General features: G+C 27.8%; 4 protein-coding genes across 6 annotated transcripts; 2 read left to right on the top strand and 2 right to left on the bottom strand.

Moving 5' to 3' along the window:
- Positions 1-1,972: 1,972 nt before the first annotated feature.
- LOC130670595 (integrin beta-PS-like) lies at positions 1,973-6,483 on the bottom strand. Of its 2 annotated transcripts, XM_057474007.1 has the most exons (14): positions 6,161-6,483; positions 5,896-6,097; positions 5,612-5,840; positions 5,426-5,534; positions 5,178-5,348; positions 4,576-4,842; positions 4,324-4,500; positions 4,078-4,206; positions 3,664-4,017; positions 3,142-3,357; positions 2,923-3,063; positions 2,508-2,846; positions 2,343-2,403; positions 1,973-2,233 (listed from the first exon to the last, which is right to left on the bottom strand). In XM_057474007.1, the coding sequence occupies exons 1-14, from the start codon at positions 6,389-6,391 to the stop codon at positions 2,187-2,189; spliced, it is 2,673 nt and encodes an 890-aa protein (XP_057329990.1). In that variant the 5' UTR covers positions 6,392-6,483; the 3' UTR covers positions 1,973-2,186. The 2 variants fall into 2 exon arrangements, with proteins under 2 accessions (XP_057329990.1, XP_057329991.1); XM_057474008.1 differs by lacking the exon at positions 1,973-2,233 and having other exon boundaries at positions 2,286-2,403; positions 6,161-6,482.
- A 452-nt stretch (positions 6,484-6,935) lies between these two features.
- LOC130670596 (probable malonyl-CoA-acyl carrier protein transacylase, mitochondrial) lies at positions 6,936-8,781 on the top strand. Its single transcript, XM_057474009.1, has one exon. The coding sequence runs from the start codon at positions 7,046-7,048 to the stop codon at positions 8,276-8,278; it is 1,233 nt and encodes a 410-aa protein (XP_057329992.1). The 5' UTR covers positions 6,936-7,045; the 3' UTR covers positions 8,279-8,781.
- On the bottom strand, positions 8,345-10,079 carry LOC130670597 (N(G),N(G)-dimethylarginine dimethylaminohydrolase 1). Its single transcript, XM_057474010.1, has 5 exons — positions 9,334-10,079; positions 9,163-9,265; positions 9,008-9,105; positions 8,845-8,940; positions 8,345-8,778 (listed from the first exon to the last, which is right to left on the bottom strand). The coding sequence occupies exons 1-5, from the start codon at positions 9,589-9,591 to the stop codon at positions 8,524-8,526; spliced, it is 810 nt and encodes a 269-aa protein (XP_057329993.1). The 5' UTR covers positions 9,592-10,079; the 3' UTR covers positions 8,345-8,523.
- A 216-nt stretch (positions 10,080-10,295) lies between these two features.
- Positions 10,296-19,516, top strand: LOC130670594 (chromatin-remodeling ATPase INO80). 2 transcript variants are annotated; one of them, XM_057474004.1, is made up of 14 exons: positions 10,296-10,609; positions 10,748-11,030; positions 11,115-11,260; positions 11,323-11,468; positions 11,538-15,131; positions 15,203-15,330; positions 15,402-15,496; positions 15,898-15,970; positions 16,073-16,231; positions 16,299-16,401; positions 16,501-16,613; positions 16,723-17,091; positions 17,165-17,501; positions 18,835-19,516. In XM_057474004.1, the coding sequence occupies exons 3-14, from the start codon at positions 11,127-11,129 to the stop codon at positions 19,302-19,304; spliced, it is 5,721 nt and encodes a 1,906-aa protein (XP_057329987.1). In that variant the 5' UTR covers positions 10,296-10,609; positions 10,748-11,030; positions 11,115-11,126; the 3' UTR covers positions 19,305-19,516. The 2 variants fall into 2 exon arrangements, with proteins under 2 accessions (XP_057329987.1, XP_057329988.1); XM_057474005.1 differs by having other exon boundaries at positions 10,705-11,030.
- Positions 19,517-20,676: the final 1,160 nt, after the last annotated feature.

Genomic DNA, 20,676 nt, shown 5'->3' with positions numbered 1-20,676 from the left:
ACTGCAGGGGGGCGGAGTGCTATTAGGTATTATACCAAAGGTAAACTTTTCTTGTACGTTCATCATCTCACGCGTAGTGGCTACAGCAAAACTATACATATATATATATATGTACATTTATGTGTAAAGGCACGCGCTTTAGTATATATTAAAAAAAATGACTATCTTATTCGTCATTTTAAATTAATCATCTCGATTATATGTGTATGTGTGTATGTGTGTGTGCATGCATAGATGTATTTATGTATATTTATTTATTTATTTTATATGATAACCGGTCTTAATTAAATTAGAATTCCAAGACATGACGGGACTGTATATTTTTTGGTCGCAAGGAGGCGTGTCAAGATACGTCCGGTCATCTCTTTAAATACATATTATTCCTCACGAGTAGAGTAGAAACTCAATAATAATTAATCTACTCACGTTACCTGCTATGGTCCTCGTCGAATATATATATATTCTGATTTACAGTATCCACGCCTTCCTTTGTCGATGATGTCTATTTGAGTAACGCGCGGGAGTTTAAAAAATCTTAGCCAGAATAATATTTTAACTATACATATATATACATATATGTAATAAAAGAATAATATATTTACATTTTTTATTTTTTAATGATCATCAGCAACATCAAAACTACTCGCACATATATAATATTTATTTCTATATGCTGTACTTAATATTATTTATTCAAAAGCAACTAAATTATTTCAGTTTAATTTTAAATTTAATTGATAAATTTTCAAATATATATTGACCATAAAAATTAAACTTGTTGTTGTATATATATATTTTATCGAATTATTAAGTACATTTGTGCATTATGAATTTTCACGGTAAACAATGAAAAATTAATAAAAAGTATGTAATTATATATTTATATTATCATTATTGTTATGGTTGTACGTGAAAGTGAGTAAAGCAATAATATAAGGGGGACGTTGGTGGAGATATCTCTCGCAAGCCATGTGTGTCCGGTGCTACACGGTGCTATAGTATACTATATATACGGTGCTACGGTGCTCATTACGATGATTGGCAGATTCAATTAACGAACATCCTGGATCCCGAGTCCCGGGTTCCTCATCGCGCGCGAGGTCGAACTGACTTAACCTGACTAAATATTATTAATAATAATCATCTCATTACCGGGTCAATTAATTATCATACGTGTACTAGCAGAGAGATGGCTTAAAAACAAAACTTATCTACTCATCAAATTAACAGAAAATAAAAATAAATTTATTTCTGCATCAGCCATTATTTTTATTTTTTTAATTATCCCAAGGAGATTCAGTAATCACCACACTAACACAATCAATATTATTATTATTATTATTATTATTATATATTTTGATGATGTTTGTAATAATATATATCTAAATGATTGCGCCATATTGCAAAGGGCAAGAGCCATGAACAATATTAATCCATTTAACAAACTCATTATCGATGAGATATACCAAACGTTTACTGTATACGCGCGCGCGAATGAATATACAGAGATAGCAGAGAAAGCGATTCTCGGGAAGAACAACGTGCAAACGCTTACGGGTATTAGTGGTTGCACCCCTGCGGTTTGATTTACGAACGCACGCTAACGAGCCAAGTATATATAAAATATTATATATATATAAGGGTTATACGTACCGGTAACGTAGATTATATAGGACGCAGCAGAGGAGGTAAAATGTCGACGAATGTCTAAACGTCGTTGCGTCCCAGAATCAACCGCTCAATAAAATATTCATTATTATATATATATTTCATTAAAAAAATAAAAACAATACCATTCAAGAAAATGGTATCACTTTGCAAGACATTTTTTAAAAAATTATTATGAGATGCTCTTAATTCAATTTAAAACTGCTATTAATTGTATAACAAATATATGTTATATAATTAAATTTTTATGTCTATATCTTCATATATTAAAGATTATTATTGTTATTGTGTATTATAATTTAAAAAATAAAATAAGATTTACAATACTTACAGCTATAAAATAATCAATAAAAATCGATGCAATGTAAAGAAACAGACGTGCCGTAGTGATTTATATATTAGTAAAGAGAACGCTGGGTCTGCTTCTATTTACCTGGATTATTTCAGGACGTGCGTTATTCATTCATTCAGGGACCAAGCAAAATTAGTTGATTGCCCGAAGGATGATGGGCCTGATCTCAAAATAGATGACATGAAACACAGATCGATTTATGGGCATACACCACTAATAAATAAATATATATATATATACAACTCTCAAATTATAATACAAACTATTGATCCAATAAATTTATTTTATTCAATAATATATATTTATAATTAATTATTTTTACTTTCAACAAATGTTGGATTTGAAAAAGTTGTAGTTGCTTGCTTATATAGTGGATTGTCACCCTATAACATAAACAAAAAAAAAGAAAAAAAGTATATCATTTATATTTATATATACAATTGTTGTGATATATTGAATGTAAATATAAAAAATAAAAAAATCTTACTCGTTCCCACTTAGCCATTGCTCGTTCTTTTTCAAATTTAGCAAATTCGCGATGATCATGAACAATTGTGAGAATTTTCCAAATCATTAAAATTAAAAATCCTACTATCACGGTACTCAAAATTACACCAATAGCAACACCAAAAACCGGGATTGGTGATAATACTCCTGGACAATCTTTAATTTCTTGTGCCGTTATTTTAAATAGTGAAATATCACCTCGATTACTCACAAGTTGATATTTGAAAACAAAAGTACAACTATCATTTGTTGGTACACGACACATTCGTATACCAGCTTCATGTTCTGTTGAATTAATTTGTACTTTATCAATTTTTTCCTTAAAAGAGAAAAAATATAATAATATAAATAATTAAGATTTTTAATAATTTAAACTAATATGAATAAAAATTTACAATATTTATTTCATCATGGCAATAATTATAACAACCGGTATTTATTAAACTGTCATCTTCAACTTGATCATAGCTGTTGGTATTATATACAAGACACTCAACACAATCCTTCAATTTATCACAATGTAATCCAGGACAAGTCTATAAAGCAAAATTAAATTAAATTAAGTTAACTATATAAAATTATAGTTATTATTATTTATAAATATATATATGTACTGGACAATCTTGACAGTAAGAACCAGAGTAAAGTACATCATTTTCAAGTTTGCAATGACATCTTCCACAAATGCAATCACCATGACCGTTGCAAATTTTCGTATTTTTTCCAGGTGGAAAACAAGTAGTGTTATCATGGCAATCACAGCTCTCACCACTCCATCCAGGATAGCAATCGCATGTGCCACACACACAGTCACCATGACCACCGCAAAGCTATATACAAATATACATATATAATTATATATAAAGTGTGAAAATGAGAGTCGAGATAATAAAGATAATGATGATGTATATATAACCAAAATGAAAAAAGTGACCACGAGCTGATGATGAGAACAACGACAATGACCATCAACATTCAAAACCAAACGTGAATAAAATAATAATAGTTATGATGATGAAGATGATGATGATGATGATAATAACAAGTGAATGAGATATAAAATATAAGAAAATTGATGTTTAAAAATGCGTAATCATCAGCATATAATATAATCCTCTATATATATATATACATACCAAACGGCCATTGCGTTTACATGAAAAGTTATTACACTCGCAGTATTTGCCACTGAATTTTTCTAGTGGATTTGGACGAACGTGGCATTCACAAATGCCACATTTGCACGTACCATGACCACTACAATTGACAGTGTCATTGGCTGATGTTCGACAATCTTCTTTTATAATAACTTTATTATTTTCATTTGATACTTGGCCATTGTTGTTATTATTATTATTATTATCTTTATTAACAATGTTACGATCATTGTGACAATCACAATATTGACCATAAAAATTATTATTACATGAACACACTCCGCAAACGAGAGATCCACTAAAATTACATTCTTCAGCTTTTGCTTTGAATCCCTAAATTTTTAATATATTATATTATTAAATTTAAATTTTAAAAAATAGTAAAAAAGTTACCGAATGACCAGGTTTATCACAAGGACAAGTACAGATTACTTGATACTCAATAATAAGACTTTCATTTAAACCCTCTGGTTTTATTTCAAATTTATTTTGTTTAAAACTACTTGATGGGCACTCAATAGCCTATAACAATAATAATTAAATAAAATGTTTAAAAATTAAAAAATTCACCCCTCTATTGTTCATTATTATTTAAATTTTTTATTTCTTATTTAAATAATTAATAAAATTCACTAATACCTTAATTACAATTTCAAACTCAACAACATCACCGAAACGCAGTCCTTGGCATTTTGATTGTTGTTTTAATTCAATGTTATCATTATCATCACCAACTTTATTTAAACACTTTGAAAAATATTTAACATTTATATGCTTTGGTGCATTATCCGTCATTTTTACAGATTCTACCAATTTCTATTGTCAAAATAATTATAATATATATTCATAAATAAATAAATAAAATAATAATAATAATCCATAAAAATTTACCTCATATTCTTTTTTAATTAAATTAATAACATTGACAGTATCATTTTTTTCTACGAGGCCAATCGCCGATCCACTGATACTTTGGCTTAATAATTGATATGTATGATTTCTAGTACTTGGAACAGCAAATATTATATGAATATTGTGTTGACCGACTTTTTTATTAATTTGAGATATTGAAGGATAGTCTTGTAAAAGTGAATGAGAATAAAAGCCCTTACTATCTAAATGACATTGACAATCATTGGGCTCAATAATTCCAGCTAGCTAAAAATAAAAACGATATGGATTTAAACACAAATTTAAAATGAAAAAAAAAAATTTAATATAAGTATTAGTATTAGGTTAATTAATTGGTTGTTTATGATGGTTTATTAAATTGTGATAAACTATTTATCTTTAGTTATAAACAACTACTATATTAAAAAATCTCATCTGTCTGTCATATTAAATGATAAAAGACTTAAAAAAAAAATAAAAGTTTCAAAAAACCTCCAGTAATTACAAAATCTATATATAGTAAATACATGATTTATTACGAATAAATGACTACGTATAATAATTATATAAAAAAAAAAAAAATAGATATATAAATTATTTACTTTGCCATCACCAGCTAAATGAAAACTTGCATCTGATGAAAATACAAGAAGATGTCGAGCTTTTTGTCGCCAACCAATACGTTTTGTACAAACAATTGATTGCATTATTGCATCCAATCCACCCTCTGGTCCATCAAGATTACCCGAAATAGGCGCTGCTCTAACATTACTCTGTAAATAATTATTAAATTTTATATTTAATATAAAAAACAATATGCAATTGTTGTTAATAATTAAATATTTTTTACCCGAAATGAATCTGAATCTTCTGTCAAAGACATTTGATGTTTATAACCATAGGGTGATGCACAGTCAGTTTTTTTATTATCTTCAATAAAATCACATGGTTTTTTTAATCTAAAAAAATTTAATGAAAAATCAAGGGAATAATAAAGATGACGACAATATATTTATGTAGAGAATATTTAACATACTTAATAGGCTGTGTATCAGTCATTGGTAGTGTAACTTTATCAACAAAACTACCAAACCCGAGACGAAAATTACTAGTTAAATTTCTCATAACACTCGCAAGATTAGCACCCAACTCAGAAAGATGTTGTCTGTAAGGTTGCATGGATGCTGAAAGATCCATCAAATAGTACATATCTACTGGATAATCTTCAGCTTGAGTATATTTTATTTTAAAACGATACTCTTCACCTAAAAACAATTTACTTATATTTATGTTATAAATATACATGTGTATAATTTATACCTTTTCTTAAACGAAGCTTTATTTTTTGTGGCCTTATTTGTACTGGTTCTTTACTTTTTACTGATGAAAGTGGAATATCTTTTTCAATAATAATACTTGAAGTATCATTTACAATTAGTGAAGAATCACCAGGACACCAATGTTCATTAAATTTACTCCTTGTTATACAACGTACTGATGGTTCAATATTTTTTTCTCTATCCTGTATTATAATAATTATTATTATTATTTTAAATGTATATTTATATAAATAAATAAATATTACCATTACAGCTGCACACCAAATACACGTTGGAGTTTGCAAACAACTAGAACATGATTGTTGTGCTGCACATAATTGAGCAATGCGCTCTTGTTGCTGTTCCAATGTATTTATTTTTGATGTTATTGCAGATACCGCAATAATTGATGGTATATATTGTGTAATATATAAAGGATTTACAATAAAAAAAAAAATTATTAATCGATAAATTTTAAAAAACTTATAGTTATACATTATTTTTAACAAAATGTTTGGTAGTATTTTTAAAAAAACGCACGGAATCGAGTGTTGAAAGGATACTGCGGCGGCGGCAAATATAAATTTGTTATTCATATATTATAATATTGAACGGAAATGATGCATACCAAAGATATGCCGATAAGTCACCACCGCAATTGAGTCATCATCTCAATGACAGTCTATTATTATATATATAATATTTTATCCTCTCTTAACTAATTGAAATATAATAATATGTATATGTTTTGTAACATATATATTATTTTATGTTTTTTCCATTTATTGAGTTGTTGTTATCATTATTATTACTGTAAAAAATTATAATAACAAACGCATGATTTATTAATAGTTTTTATTAACTGTAGAATAAATTGCATAATATATTATTTTAAATATATGAGTCATTTGAATAATTTGTCTAGAGTAATATTTATCTACAGTCAATAATATTTTTGATGATATAGGTGGCGCTGCTGTAATGAATAAGAAGCGTATTACTATGGTACCTCTGGTAAAAAAACCACGTGTGTAATTTTTGGTGCAACATATATTATATATAATAATAAATGTACATTGTTTTTTAGTTGTTATAAACGACAATAATGTAAAATATAGTGAATTAAAAATAAGTTGAGCATAATAATAAAAATGATAATGTGGAATTGTGTGATAAATTTGAATAAACAATTAATACCTAAAAGTAATTTAAATTTAAATAAATATTGGAATTTAATAAAAATAAGAAATTTATCAAACGATAATAATGAAAATAAATTAAAGAATGAAAATGAAAATTTATTAAATCTTATTAAAGATTCAGCAAATTTTAATGAAATAACAAATGATGATTGGTCAACAACACCTTATAATTCAGCGGGTGAAAAAATAGCTTTATTGTGTGATAATGATGAAAAAAATAAAATAAAAGTAAATCCGACAGATACAACAATATTTATGTTTCCTGGACAAGGTACATTAAAAGTTGGAGCCATTAAAAAATATTTACATTATCCTCGAGTTAAAGAATTATTTGATATAAGTAATCAAGTATTAGGATATAATATATTAAATATTTGTTTAAATGGACCACAAGATAAATTAAATAAAACCGAATATAATCAAGTAGCAACAATTTTAACATCACTATCAGCATTAGAAAAAATTTGGGAAGAAACACCATCCGCTGTTGATAATTGTAAAGCTGCTTTGGGTTACAGTGTTGGTGAATTGACAGCATTAATATTTTCGGGTGCATTAACAATTGAAGATGGAATAAGATTAGCTGGTATACGAGGTGCAGCAATGCAATATGCATCTGATAAAGAACCAAATCAAGGAATGTTAACTGTTACTTCAAAATCACGAGTTAATATTAATAAAGCTTGCAAGGATGCTACTGATTGGGCTATTAATATGGGTATATCATTACCTGTATGTCAAGTAGCTATTTATTTATATAATCAAACTAAAGTATTAGCTGGTCATGAAAAATCACTTGAATATATAATAAATAATCATAAAAATTATAAAATAAATGTAATAAAACGTTTGTCAGTATCTGGTGCATTTCACACTCCTCTTATGAAACCAGCATTAAAATCTTATATAAAAGCATTAAATGAAATTGAAATCCAAGAGCCAAGAGTTACTGTTTATTCAAATATAACAGCTGAACCATATAAGTCTAGTAATCAAATAAGAAAATCATTACCAAAACAAATTATTTCACCAGTTAAATGGGAACAAATATTACATTCAGTATATAAAAGACCACATGGTAATACTTTTCCACGTACATTTGATTTGGGATCTGATGGAACAATGAAAACTATTTTACAAAAAAATAATTTTACAGCAGCTGATTCGTGTACAACAGTGTAATTATTGTATTAATAAAAAATATACTTATTTTTTTCATTGCAATAATTATTTTCTTTATTAATAATCTAAACTATATATAGTTTTATTATAATTATTAGTAATTATACAATTAATAATATATGTAATTAACACTGCTAATGGTAATAATATTATCAAGATTAATAAAAAAGAAATAGAGATATATTTATATATCATTTGAGCTAATATTGATATTATTATAAATATTATTTAGTTAATATATTTTTTTAAAGACTACGAATATGTCTTGGTTTACGTACTAATAAACAACAAGATGATAATCCTAAACTGACTTTAGCTAATTCAGACGCATAGAGTGTTCGAGTAGGAAATTCAACTTTATCCGCAAAAAGTTTAAATGATAATGGGATTTCATCTTCACTACGATGAATAAGAGTACCGTTTACATAAATAACATTAGCAGCTGCATCTTCTGGGACTGTTAGAGTTTGATAAGTGTAAGTCGCTTCTCTTTCAATTCTCTATACAATAAAATACAAAAATAATTATAATAATAATACTATTTTATATAATATATATATATATACCTTCAATACTTGTTGTGATTCTTTACCAGCTCCAACACACATAACATCCGGACCAGCCATAGTTACCAATCCTTTGAGTCTATGATTTTCAGGAACCTATTGATTTAAATAAAACCTATATTATATATCAATAATAATAATAATAACAATGTATTAAATTTACCTTAATTGGAACACAAGGATATTCTGGAAATGCAGCAGCAACAGCTCTTGCTCCAGCTTCATTTGTAAATTTACCAAGTCCAACAAAATATTCTCGACCTAAATTTAAATAAAATTAATTTTATAAATTCATAAAATATATCAATATATATTTACCTGTAAATAATACGTCTCCACCATCCAATCGAGCACTTGTATCAGCAATTTCAATAAGTGAAATTTCCAATTCTTTTTTTAATACTGCTCTAATAGTTTCAATCTGTGATTTATATTTTAAATTAAAACAATTATTATATTAAAAATGAATAACTGATGACAATTATTTACCTCTTTAATTCGGGTAAGATCAATAGGATGGGCAATCAATGCAATACCATTACAAAGTACTGCAATATCTTCAACAAATCCGCATAAAGGTGCAGATTCATCAGCAGGCATTTCAACAACATCTATTCCAAGTTCTCGTAAAAGTTGTGCAAGTGCTGAATGTTGATTTCTAGCTTCTTCAACTACGACCTCGCCCTTACTTTCTATTGAATTTGGTATTCTACATAATATAGCATGTGTATATCGATGTAGCGGCATATTTTTTTTTTTATATTATTTAAAATTTATTCAGTGTTACAATAATAAATATATTGTTATTTTATACTATTATTAATAATGACATTTAAAATTAGTTATTTTATTTTTTAATTGCAATAATAATTATACTCAAGTAGCAGATAATTTTATGTACTGGCATTTAATTTATTGACATAAACTTAATAAATACTAAATATCTCATATAAAATTTTAATTAACTGAACTTATCCAATATAGTTTTTAACTTATATTTAACATACATTAATTAATTCAAAATATTATTTTTTGTTTCGTTTTGTGTTCATGTGTTAACAATAGAACTGAACAAAGCGAACAAAACTTTTACAAATCACAGATCACAGGGAATAGAACAACAAGAATATTTAATCAATATGACATATAGATTTATATTGACATTGAGATGATTGAGCAGAGAAAAAAAAATATAGTATATTATGTAGTGAAAAAAAGAGAGCAGTCTCAAGTCTGATAAAAACATTTATGAGCTACATATGTGTATATGTAATATACCTATAATCGATATTAACCTATCGCTTACTATATCTCGAATATCTCGATATCTCGAGGATATTGAGCAATAGTGCCATCTATTCTGACTAAGAGTTTTGGTATATTTTTGAACTTTTTGAACCAACAACAACAGCAGCGATCCGTGCTGTCAGTTCCACAACCTTCACAACTATGTACACATCAAGCATTTTGTAGATAAAAGAGAAAATTATATATAAATTATATTTAATTATTTACATATCTCGCTTATAAACTGGAAAGAGACTTGGAGTCAGGCCACTTAGGGGCTTATAAGTGTTGTAGGTGTCGTGTACAATATACTAAATTATTATTAAATGTGTACTGAAAATTTTGAATTATTCCGATAGCTCGGGAGGCTCTCGATAATAAAATAATAAAAATAATATCTATTAATGCATGGTCGTCTAATGTCACGGCAATAGCATGTCGATAATGTCGATATAGGTCTACAATATCATATATATATGTGAGTACATACACAATACATTCTATAATATATGCTAGTGTTAGTAGGTTTTTTTTTCTCTTTCTCCTCTATGTAAAAATGAAAACGCCATCTAGTAAAAACAAAAATGGTCAACATTTATATATTTTTAACATCAAGAGAAGGCAGCCTGGCAGCAGCAGCAGCAGTGGGCCAGCTGACGAATTTATTTAATAGTTTTAATGGGAAACACGCAGCACGCTACAGTACGATAAATTTTCCAAATCTTTGAGTAGCTCTCAAATACTTTTTTATTTTAAAAATTGTTCTATAAGCTTGTACGTTTTTATCTTACTATCTTCTATCACAATGTCCATCATCAAGATCAATTATGCCTAAATAGTGATTACTAAATTGCTGAAAACATTTAGTTTGTTATTGTTTTAATATAAATGGTAATCAAGTGAGTATAAATATATATTTTATTCAATCACTTTTATATACTATTATTATAGTTAAGTCAACCTTAACGAATTGATGTTGATAGATTAACTAAATAATGAATGAACAAAATTGTTCATCGGGATTACAAGTCCAGATGGCCATTCCGTTACATCTCCAGAGACTGGAAAGAAGTTTGAATGTACAACCATTTTTATCTCAAGTCAATCATCTTTTCCAAAATAATTTACGGTAAATTAAATATATTTATTAGTGAGATAAAAATATTAATTATTATAATGTTTTATATTTAGTAACGAGAATTACAACGACGACAATGATGACGACGATGATGATGAGGATAATTATGATGATGATGACGAGGATGACAAATCTGTATCTTCAGATTCTTCAGATGGATCTGATAATTATGCAAATAATACATTGAACCACAAAGAAGGTATAATATATTTTTAAACTGTAATAATTATAATTCTTATTAATCTATTTCTTTTTCTTTTTTAAACAGAAGAAAGAATGAACAAATTGAGACTGTATAATATGTCGAAAATTGGTGACGAAAGAAGATGGCTTCAAGATATTTTATTGTCAGAATCAGATACTGAAAGTATATCAGTTTCAGAATCATCAGATACAGATGGACCAATAACAGAACAAGACTTTCAAGATATGTTAAAATTTCATATACTTAGAAAAAAATATCAAGGACGATTTTATCAAAAACCTGAAAATATACAATATCAATATTATGGTGCTGGTTTGTTATCAAGTTGTGATAGATTTCCAGAGCATCAAATGCTCATTGTTGGTAATAGAAAAAAAAAAGAAAAAAAATTAGATAAAAAAATAACAAAATTTAAAAAAGAAAAAAATATTAATCATAATCATAATAAATCATCATCATCAACAGCAACAACAACAACAACAACAACAAATATTTGTAATGAGCATGATTATCCAGATAATAATGATTGGGGATTAATAAATAATAATACTAATAATATGACATTATTATCTGAAACATTATCAACAATAGCTAAAACAACAACAACAACAACAGCTACAACTGCAATGACAACAACTTCAACATCATCAATTAAAAATAAAAAACAAGATCATGAACTTGATGAGGCTGAATTACAAGTAATAATACGTCATCAACAACGTTCACGTAATCGTAAAAAGCATAATAATAAAAGTCCTGAAATGATGGCTATTAGAAGACGAAAAATTTGGATAATGATGTCTAAAAAAGAATTGGGTAAAATTCAAAGAGCAAAAATAAATAATCATAAAGAAATGTTGATAAATTGTAAAAAATTATCACAAAATTGTATTAAATATTGGCGACAAAAAGCCATGCAATCACAAAAAAATATGAAAGAAACATTGTGGCGGGCAAAACGATTAACTAGAGAAATGCAATCATATTGGAAACGTTATGATAGAGTTGAAAGAGAAACTAGAAGGCGATTAGAAAAAGAAGCTGAAGAGCAACGTAAAATGGATGTTGAATTAATAGAGGCTAAACGTCAACAAAGAAAATTAAATTTTTTAATAACACAAACAGAATTATACGCTCATTTTATGTCCAAAAAATTTGGTAAAGTATCACCAGAAGAACAATTACGTATATTAAATCAATTAGATGAAGAAAAAAATCCACGATTAATTGGTATTGATGATTACGATAGCGAATTAATAAAACAAAAAGCAAAAAAAAATGCAACTGATGCTTTTAATTATGAAAGAGCACGTACCAAACAATTTGATGATGCTGCTGTAAATATTAATAGTAATAATACATTATCGTCTTTATCATCTTTATCATCAGTTGTTGATAAAGAATTAAGATTAAGTGATACACCTGAAAATCTTGAACATCCTCAACCATCAATATTTAAAGGTAATCTTAAGGGTTATCAATTAAAAGGTATGAATTGGCTTGCTAATCTTTATGATCAAGGTATAAGTGGTATATTAGCTGATGAAATGGGCCTTGGTAAAACAGTTCAATCAATAGCATTTTTGTGTCATGTTGCTGAACGTTATTCAGTATGGGGTCCATTTCTTATAATATCACCAGCATCAACATTACATAATTGGCAACAAGAAATGGCTAGATTTGTTCCTAATTTTAAAGTTGTACCCTATTGGGGTAATCCACAGGAACGTAAAATATTAAGACAATTTTGGGATACTAAAGATTTACATACTAAAGATGCCTCATTTCATGTTGTAATAACAAGTTATCAACTTGTTATCACTGATTATAAATATTTTAATAGAATAAAATGGCAATATATGATTTTAGATGAAGCACAAGCTATTAAAAGTACAAGTAGTATGAGATGGAAACTTCTTTTAGGATTTAGTTGTCGAAATAGATTATTACTTAGTGGTACACCAATACAAAATAGTATGGCTGAACTTTGGGCTCTTCTTCATTTTATAATGCCAACTTTATTTGATTCACATGATGAATTTAACGAATGGTTTTCAAAAGATATTGAAAATCATGCTGAAAATAAAACAGGAATTGATGAAAAACATTTATCTAGATTACATATGATTTTAAAGCCATTTATGTTGAGAAGAATTAAAAAGGATGTTGAAAATGAATTATCTGATAAAATTGAAATAATGGTTTATTGTCCATTAACAACACGACAAAAATTACTTTATTCTGCATTAAAACAAAAAATACGTATTGAAGATTTGTTACATTACACTATTGGTTCTAATTCTGCTAATTCAGGAACTACTACTAATTCTGGAAATAGTCTTAATAATAATAATAATAATAACAATAACAGCACTAGTGATGCTAGTGCTAGTGCTAGTGCTGGTGCTGGTTCTAGTGCCAATACTATTATTAGTAATAATAATAATAATAATAATAATAATAGTAGTAGTAGTAACAATAATGCTAATAGTAATAATGCCTGTGCCACCAATAGCGATAATCCACCGTTGTCGTTACCCCTACAAAATGATAAAAATTTTACGTCAAATCTTATGAATCTAGTCATGCAATTTCGTAAAGTTTGCAATCATCCAGAACTTTTTGAACGTAGAGATGCTAAATCACCTTTTTTTATAAAATCTAATGATTATCAAATACCAAAATTAATATATCAAAATTTACAGGAGCTATCTAATTCAATATCATCAAAAAATCATTTATTTTATAATAAATTGAACATTTTTAACACTGATTATATAAATAAATCTATATATCATAATAATGATAATTTTTTTTCATTTTCACGGTTTATAAATATTTCACCTATTGAAATATATAGAATATTTATATTTGGTATTCTATATAGACTTTATCATGGAACATTGATTGAATATGATTTAAAAAAAAAAAAATATTGGCAAGATTTGTGGATCGATGACAGTGATAATAATTTTAAACAATCTAAAAATATTATGTTGATTATTATAACAACACCATTATTATTATTATTATCAACTAATGATGATGATAATAATAATATTAAAACCGATATTGTTTTTACTAAAAAAATATTACAAGGCGAAGCTTTTTATACTCATACTACTCATTCGATCCATTCAATTCCCGAGACAATGGCTCATCGGATACTAAGAAGCACCAAACACATTTCCAATAGTTCAATTAAATTAAATTCAATCCGTTCAACTCAAAGTGTTATAAAATCACAAGGGTTATCTGAAGAATCAAAGTTTATACTTTTACCAGAACATCGACATAATCAACGGCCATCTATAAATAGAAAATATCAATCAACAAATATTCCACGTTTTTTGTGTGATACTAATTTAAAAGTTAAAGCTAGTCCGAAAAAATTATATGTAAGCAGTAGTTCTGCTGCTTATGCTTGGAATAGACACGAGACTTTTGGCGGGCCCTTTGGACAAAATGTTATTCGTAATGGTTTTGAAAAAGCCATTAAATTTAATAACATTGATGTTGATACCTTTCAGACAACGTTTATATCTCAAAAAAATATACATCATTCACAAGAGTCAATAATATACTTTTCTCATCAACCATTGGGAGGTTTATCTGCATGTACACCTATCACTGGTTGGTCCAATATCATCGTTCCAGGTATATATAATAATAATTATTATTATTACTATTATTCTTTATTTATTTATTTATTTTATTTTATATTACAGACAAACAAACTTTGGTAACAGATGCAGGAAAACTTACAGTTTTAGATAATCTTTTACGTCGCTTAAAGGAACAGGGTCATCGAGTACTTATTTATTCTCAAATGACTAAAATGATTGACCTACTTGAAGTAAGTTTTATTTAATAATATTTTTATAATTAATAAATAATTAAATTATAAAATTATAAAATTATAAATAGGAATATATGTATCATCGTAAACACACATTTATGCGATTGGATGGATCATCAAAAATATCAGATCGTCGTGATATGGTTGCGGATTTTCAAAAAAGGTAATAATATAAAACAAGTTTCATTTTCTCTTCATTTCATTGTAATTAAACAATTAACTCGTTTCAATTGTCCACATTAGTAAGTAATATAATGTTATATCTTGCTCTCAAGTTATATTCAATTCATATTAATTATTATACCAAGACTAAATACTCAAATATCTGCTGATTCAAATTTCATCAATTGTTTTATTTATAAATTTATACCTATTGATATTTATAATAATTACAATCAAAGTATATAAATAAATTAATTTAATTATTTTTTTTTTTTTTTTTACTATATTTAAACTACCCTAGTAATGAATACTTACAACTGCCGACGAATTAATTTACATATAAATATAATATTTATATTTTTTATATTATTAACTATTTAAATCTGGGGATTTATGTTTCAGGGCTGATATATTTGTTTTTCTATTGAGTACAAGGGCTGGTGGTTTAGGAATAAATTTAACAGCCGCAGACACAGTAAGTATTTAATTTCATATTATTTTTATTTACGCTACTATATAGTTATTCTTGCTATTTAAATAATTATTTACTATTATTATTATTATTATTCACAAATAGGTAATTTTTTATGACAGCGATTGGAATCCAACCGTTGATCAACAAGCTATGGACAGAGCTCATCGATTAGGTCAAACAAAACAAGTTACTGTATATCGGCTTATTTGTAAGGGAACTATCGAAGAGCGAATACTACAGAGAGCTCGAGAGAAGAGCGAGGTATATAAATTATTCATATTTTTAATTAATTATATTACATTTATAATTATTTTTAAATATATTTAAGATTCAACGTATGGTAATAAGTGGTGGCAACTTTAAACCAGACACTCTTAAACCAAAAGAAGTTGTATCTTTATTGTTGGATGATGAAGAGATTGAAGCTAAATGTAAGTATAAAGACTTTTAATTTAAATATCATCAAAAGCTTAACATTACATACATTATCTATCGGTTCAGTTTATAATATACACATATTGTATTTCCAGACAGTCAACGGAGCGGAGAGAGAAAAGAGTACACTGAAGATTCTCGAATTGATCAAAGTATACATCATAAGGAGAGAGACCGGAAGAGGAAGTTAACCGCGCTTCCGTTCAAGGTAAAAATTCACGCCCTTCAGGGTGGGCCATTTAATGGTTCTCTTTCTCTCTTATCCATCCCTATATAAAGATGTTTTTTTTTTTTTTTTTTTTTTTATCAATTTTTAGGATGCTAAAAAAACCTGTTTTGAGAGTAATTCTATTGAAAAAGTGGATACTTTAAGCACGGCAGATGCTAGCAACAAGCTACCCAATTCTTCTATGACTACTACTACTACTACTATTACTCTTACAACAACAACGACAACAACAGCAACAACAACAACAATAGCAGCAGCAGCAACAACACCAACAACAACAACCAGTGCTACTAATACTAGTAATAATACTGGTACTACTATTCCTATTATTACTACTGCTACTACTATTGCTACTGCCACTATTCACACGACATCGACAACAGCAAAAACAAATGATTTGTCGCAGTCATCGGACACTATTGAAGATTACAGTACTGTTAGTCCAGTTAAATCTGAGGTTTTTATTTTAATGAATTAATGGTTTTTTTTTACAAGTACAATCATAAAAAAATGATAAAATATTATTATAGGATGAAACAAGTAATGAAGATCTCGTAGTTGATGTTGACAATAATTCAACATCGGGATCCAGTAAAAATAGTTATTCACCTCAAAAAGTTTCTCGGTTTAGTCATCATTTGAGTTACGGTATAGCTTCGAGTGGAATAAGAATTCGCCCGTCGTCAATGAGAGGTACCAGCAAACGTGGTAGGCCTCGAGGTTCTCGACGTGGTGGATCTATTGGTGGAAAAGGTAGAGGATTTATACTTCATCCGCCAGTTAAAACATCAAATGCTGTTGGAATTTCACAATCTTCATTATCTTTACCCCAATCATCATCTGGAGATCAGACTATTGCTCAACAAGGTATATTATATTTTGCTCTCCTCCTTACTCGAAATAAATTTTAAAATCTTTAATTTATAATAATCTAATAAATTTTCATCCCGATAAAACTATATATTATTAATTTATTGAAATATTGTTAAAACAAAATAAAAGTACTTGAATAAGGAACAAAACCGAGTGGTATCCAAACAGCTAAAAGTATTAAAAGGATCAGATTAATCGGATTAAAGAGAAACTATTATTCTATTGAATTGCAAGGATCAACGGAAGGTTATTTATAAGAATTAGACTTTTCAGCCGTACAAATACCCTACACATATCATATATGCTGTAGATGAAACATTTATTTTCTCTCTCTTTTTTTTTAAATCGATTTATCATGTTATTCGCGCATTTAATCTTCTCTTTCCCATTTTGCAGTTATATACACACTTGCCACTTGACAATAAAATTCTCATGGGAGCTTAGAGGGTGTGCAAATCGTTGGGATAAAATTGAGAGTTCCCTTACCCTAAAGGGATAGAATAACAGTAGTAGGAGCAAGAAAAAAAAATATATATACATATAAAGAGAAAGAGAGAGAAAGGAGTACAGTTAACTTAAAAAATCCCTTGTGAACACATGTGTACAGGCAGTTTTACGTTGCACAAGTGTAACAAATATTTGTGGCTGACAACCCATACTCAATTATATTCTATATACTATCCCCAAGCCAATTCTTTCTTAGTTTATCCTCACCACAGACACACAATACTTTGAATTATTTTTTTTTTCTCTAGGTATTGAGTACACTTGTATTGTGTGATGATAATTTTCATTCCCCTTTACTGTCATCTCCAATCTAACGTTCTGTGAGTCACTAATCTTTCAGCGGATCATGGGGTTCATTTTTTATTATCATATACCTTATTTTTTTGTTATGCTAGACCGAGCAGTCAGTTTCAGTTAACATAGTTAGCTAGATAAAATGCTAAATAATAATAATAATAATAATAATAATATGTTAGTTTTAGTTTGATGTTTAGAGTAGATAGATAAACGAATGACGGATGGTGAGTTAAGGATATGGAGTATGAGGTATAAAAGAAATTAAAGACAGGGGGCCCCGTGTTACGTTCCAAGTTAACGTATATATATATATATATACATATGAGTATTCGTCGATAACGCAGGTGCATAGCGATAAAGGCAGCTGCAATTATTATTATTATTGTATACGTTCCTTTTAACTTTTTCAAGTGTGTAATTCATGTGGCTTCTGAATCTTATTTATCACACTTATTGCAATTCCATTCTTTACTTTCTGACTAATATTTTATTTAATTACAAATAATAATATTAATAATTACAGGAATTTATGGAAATAGTTGTGAGGGTGATAGCTCACTGATAATAAGTGGAAATTCACTGGGATCTGAAGTAGCCGTGAACCAAACATTAACTGGACGAGGTTCATTATCAATACGTAGAGGACCTGGACGACCACGATTACGACCTGCTGGACCTGGTAATCAAGGACACAGAATACCTGGACATCATCACAGCAAAAAAATTCAACGTCCACTACCTGTACCTTTAAGTCATAATCAATTATCAAGTGTACAAAATAAATCATCAAAGAATTTAATTACATCTTCATTGACGACATCATCATCATCATCATCATTAGCAGCAGCAACCTTAGCATCAGTATCAACATCGACATCAACGTCAACAATAACATCAGCATCGACATCTTCAAAGGTGACTTGCACATCAGAATCACGACCTTTTGGATTTTACACTCAACAAAAGTCGGTAAATCAAGATCACCAAACGTAATTAATCATAAATTAACAGCAATATGTCCATATATTATGTATAAAATTAATTAAATAGGAATTTATATTAAAACTAGATTAGTGATAGTTTTGTAATTCAGTTGATCAAAGAAATTTATTATATTATAATTATGATTATTGATTTGGGTTCGATAAAAGTTATATTCAAAAAAGTAATAATGAATAAAAATTTAATTTTTTCTTTAAAAAAAATTCTTTTTTATGTTTTATTTTTTAATAAAAAAGTTATATATTTATTTTATTATATCTATGAATTACTTATTTGTAAATATAGGTTACATATAAATATACGAAAAATCGATTATTTATTTAACTAATGATATTTTATTTTTCGAGAGGCATAAACGCAAAAGCTCCGACCTCATTATATTTTGGCATCAATCCAGTAGTAGTTTAATAATAGAATTTTTTTAAAAATCTATACATTTATATATATTAATTGTAAATATCGTTATGCGAATAACAATATATGTATTAACATGAAACTGGTCCTTGTAAAATACGTAGACGTAAGACATTAGTGGCAGGTGTAAAATAAACAAGTCGATTCAGAAATGAGAAAAAAAAAAAAAAAAAAAATTTCACTCTGCGAGCCAGATCAAGTATATATATTATGTATCAGTTAAATTCAGAAGACGTTTGGCATCGAAATTACCAGTCAGATAAATACGATTTTACTCATTGATTGTATCGTATACGTGCATGTAAATACAGCCATGACAATTCGAGGTCATTCTTATCACTATTTTTTTGGTCGATCTATATGTTGATCGTCCTCGAATGAAATCGACCCCTACCGATTTTATATGCGGATGCGGGTCGTCCGCCAATGCCATCTTTTTCACCGCCAGCATTTTTTAAATAATAATAATACAAAACAAGCATGGATAGCAGTAATATATATATATATATATATATATATATATTTAATGATTACGGAACTGCTGCGTATACAAGTGCACCTGCTCGTTGTAAAAATAATCTTAAAAAATCATTCAATACCATCAGTAATAAACGTAAAAAATTTAATAACTTTTAGTTTTTTTAGTTTTAGTTATAAGTTTTGATATTTATTAAAAGTTATTATTCACGACCTACTAGACTTGCATATATAAGTTATTAGCGCGTCCGGTATGTTGGCCAGTACAATTTGTAATTTATGATTAATAATAGCAAACAATAAAGAAGACGAACCAAGGGGTCGGTAAACTCCTTAGGTGGCAATAAACTTGATGTAAACTGTTACTTTACCGTGACCGTTTATTTTATTTCACGTATACATAATATGTCATCATTATTGTTTATAATCTTGTATTTATTTATTTTAACTAATTAATTAATTATTAATAAAA

The sequence above is a fragment of the Microplitis mediator genome, chromosome 6 (genome assembly GCF_029852145.1).
Source record: "Microplitis mediator isolate UGA2020A chromosome 6, iyMicMedi2.1, whole genome shotgun sequence".
Taxonomy (NCBI): domain Eukaryota; kingdom Metazoa; phylum Arthropoda; class Insecta; order Hymenoptera; family Braconidae; genus Microplitis; species Microplitis mediator.
Note: the sequence above shows the minus strand (reverse complement) of the source record. Positions and strands in the feature narration are given on the sequence as shown.

Coding starts and splice junctions, on each gene's coding strand:
- LOC130670595 (XM_057474007.1), bottom strand. CDS start 6,391: ATGTATAACTATAAGTTTTTTAAAATTTATCGATTAATAATTTTTTTT. Junction 5,349..5,425: donor AAGATTCAGATTCATTTCGG/GTAAAAAATATT, acceptor AATTATTTACAG/AGTAATGTTAGAGCAGCGCC. Junction 4,501..4,575: donor TAATTAAAAAAGAATATGAG/GTAAATTTTTAT, acceptor TTTTGACAATAG/AAATTGGTAGAATCTGTAAA.
- LOC130670596 (XM_057474009.1), top strand. CDS start 7,046: ATGATAATGTGGAATTGTGTGATAAATTTGAATAAACAATTAATACCT.
- LOC130670597 (XM_057474010.1), bottom strand. CDS start 9,591: ATGCCGCTACATCGATATACACATGCTATATTATGTAGAATACCAAAT. Junction 9,266..9,333: donor ATCTTACCCGAATTAAAGAG/GTAAATAATTGT, acceptor TATAAATCACAG/ATTGAAACTATTAGAGCAGT. Junction 8,941..9,007: donor ATCCTTGTGTTCCAATTAAG/GTAAATTTAATA, acceptor TTAAATCAATAG/GTTCCTGAAAATCATAGACT.
- LOC130670594 (XM_057474004.1), top strand. CDS start 11,127: ATGAATGAACAAAATTGTTCATCGGGATTACAAGTCCAGATGGCCATT. Junction 15,331..15,401: donor AAATGATTGACCTACTTGAA/GTAAGTTTTATT, acceptor AATTATAAATAG/GAATATATGTATCATCGTAA. Junction 15,497..15,897: donor GTTGCGGATTTTCAAAAAAG/GTAATAATATAA, acceptor TTTATGTTTCAG/GGCTGATATATTTGTTTTTC.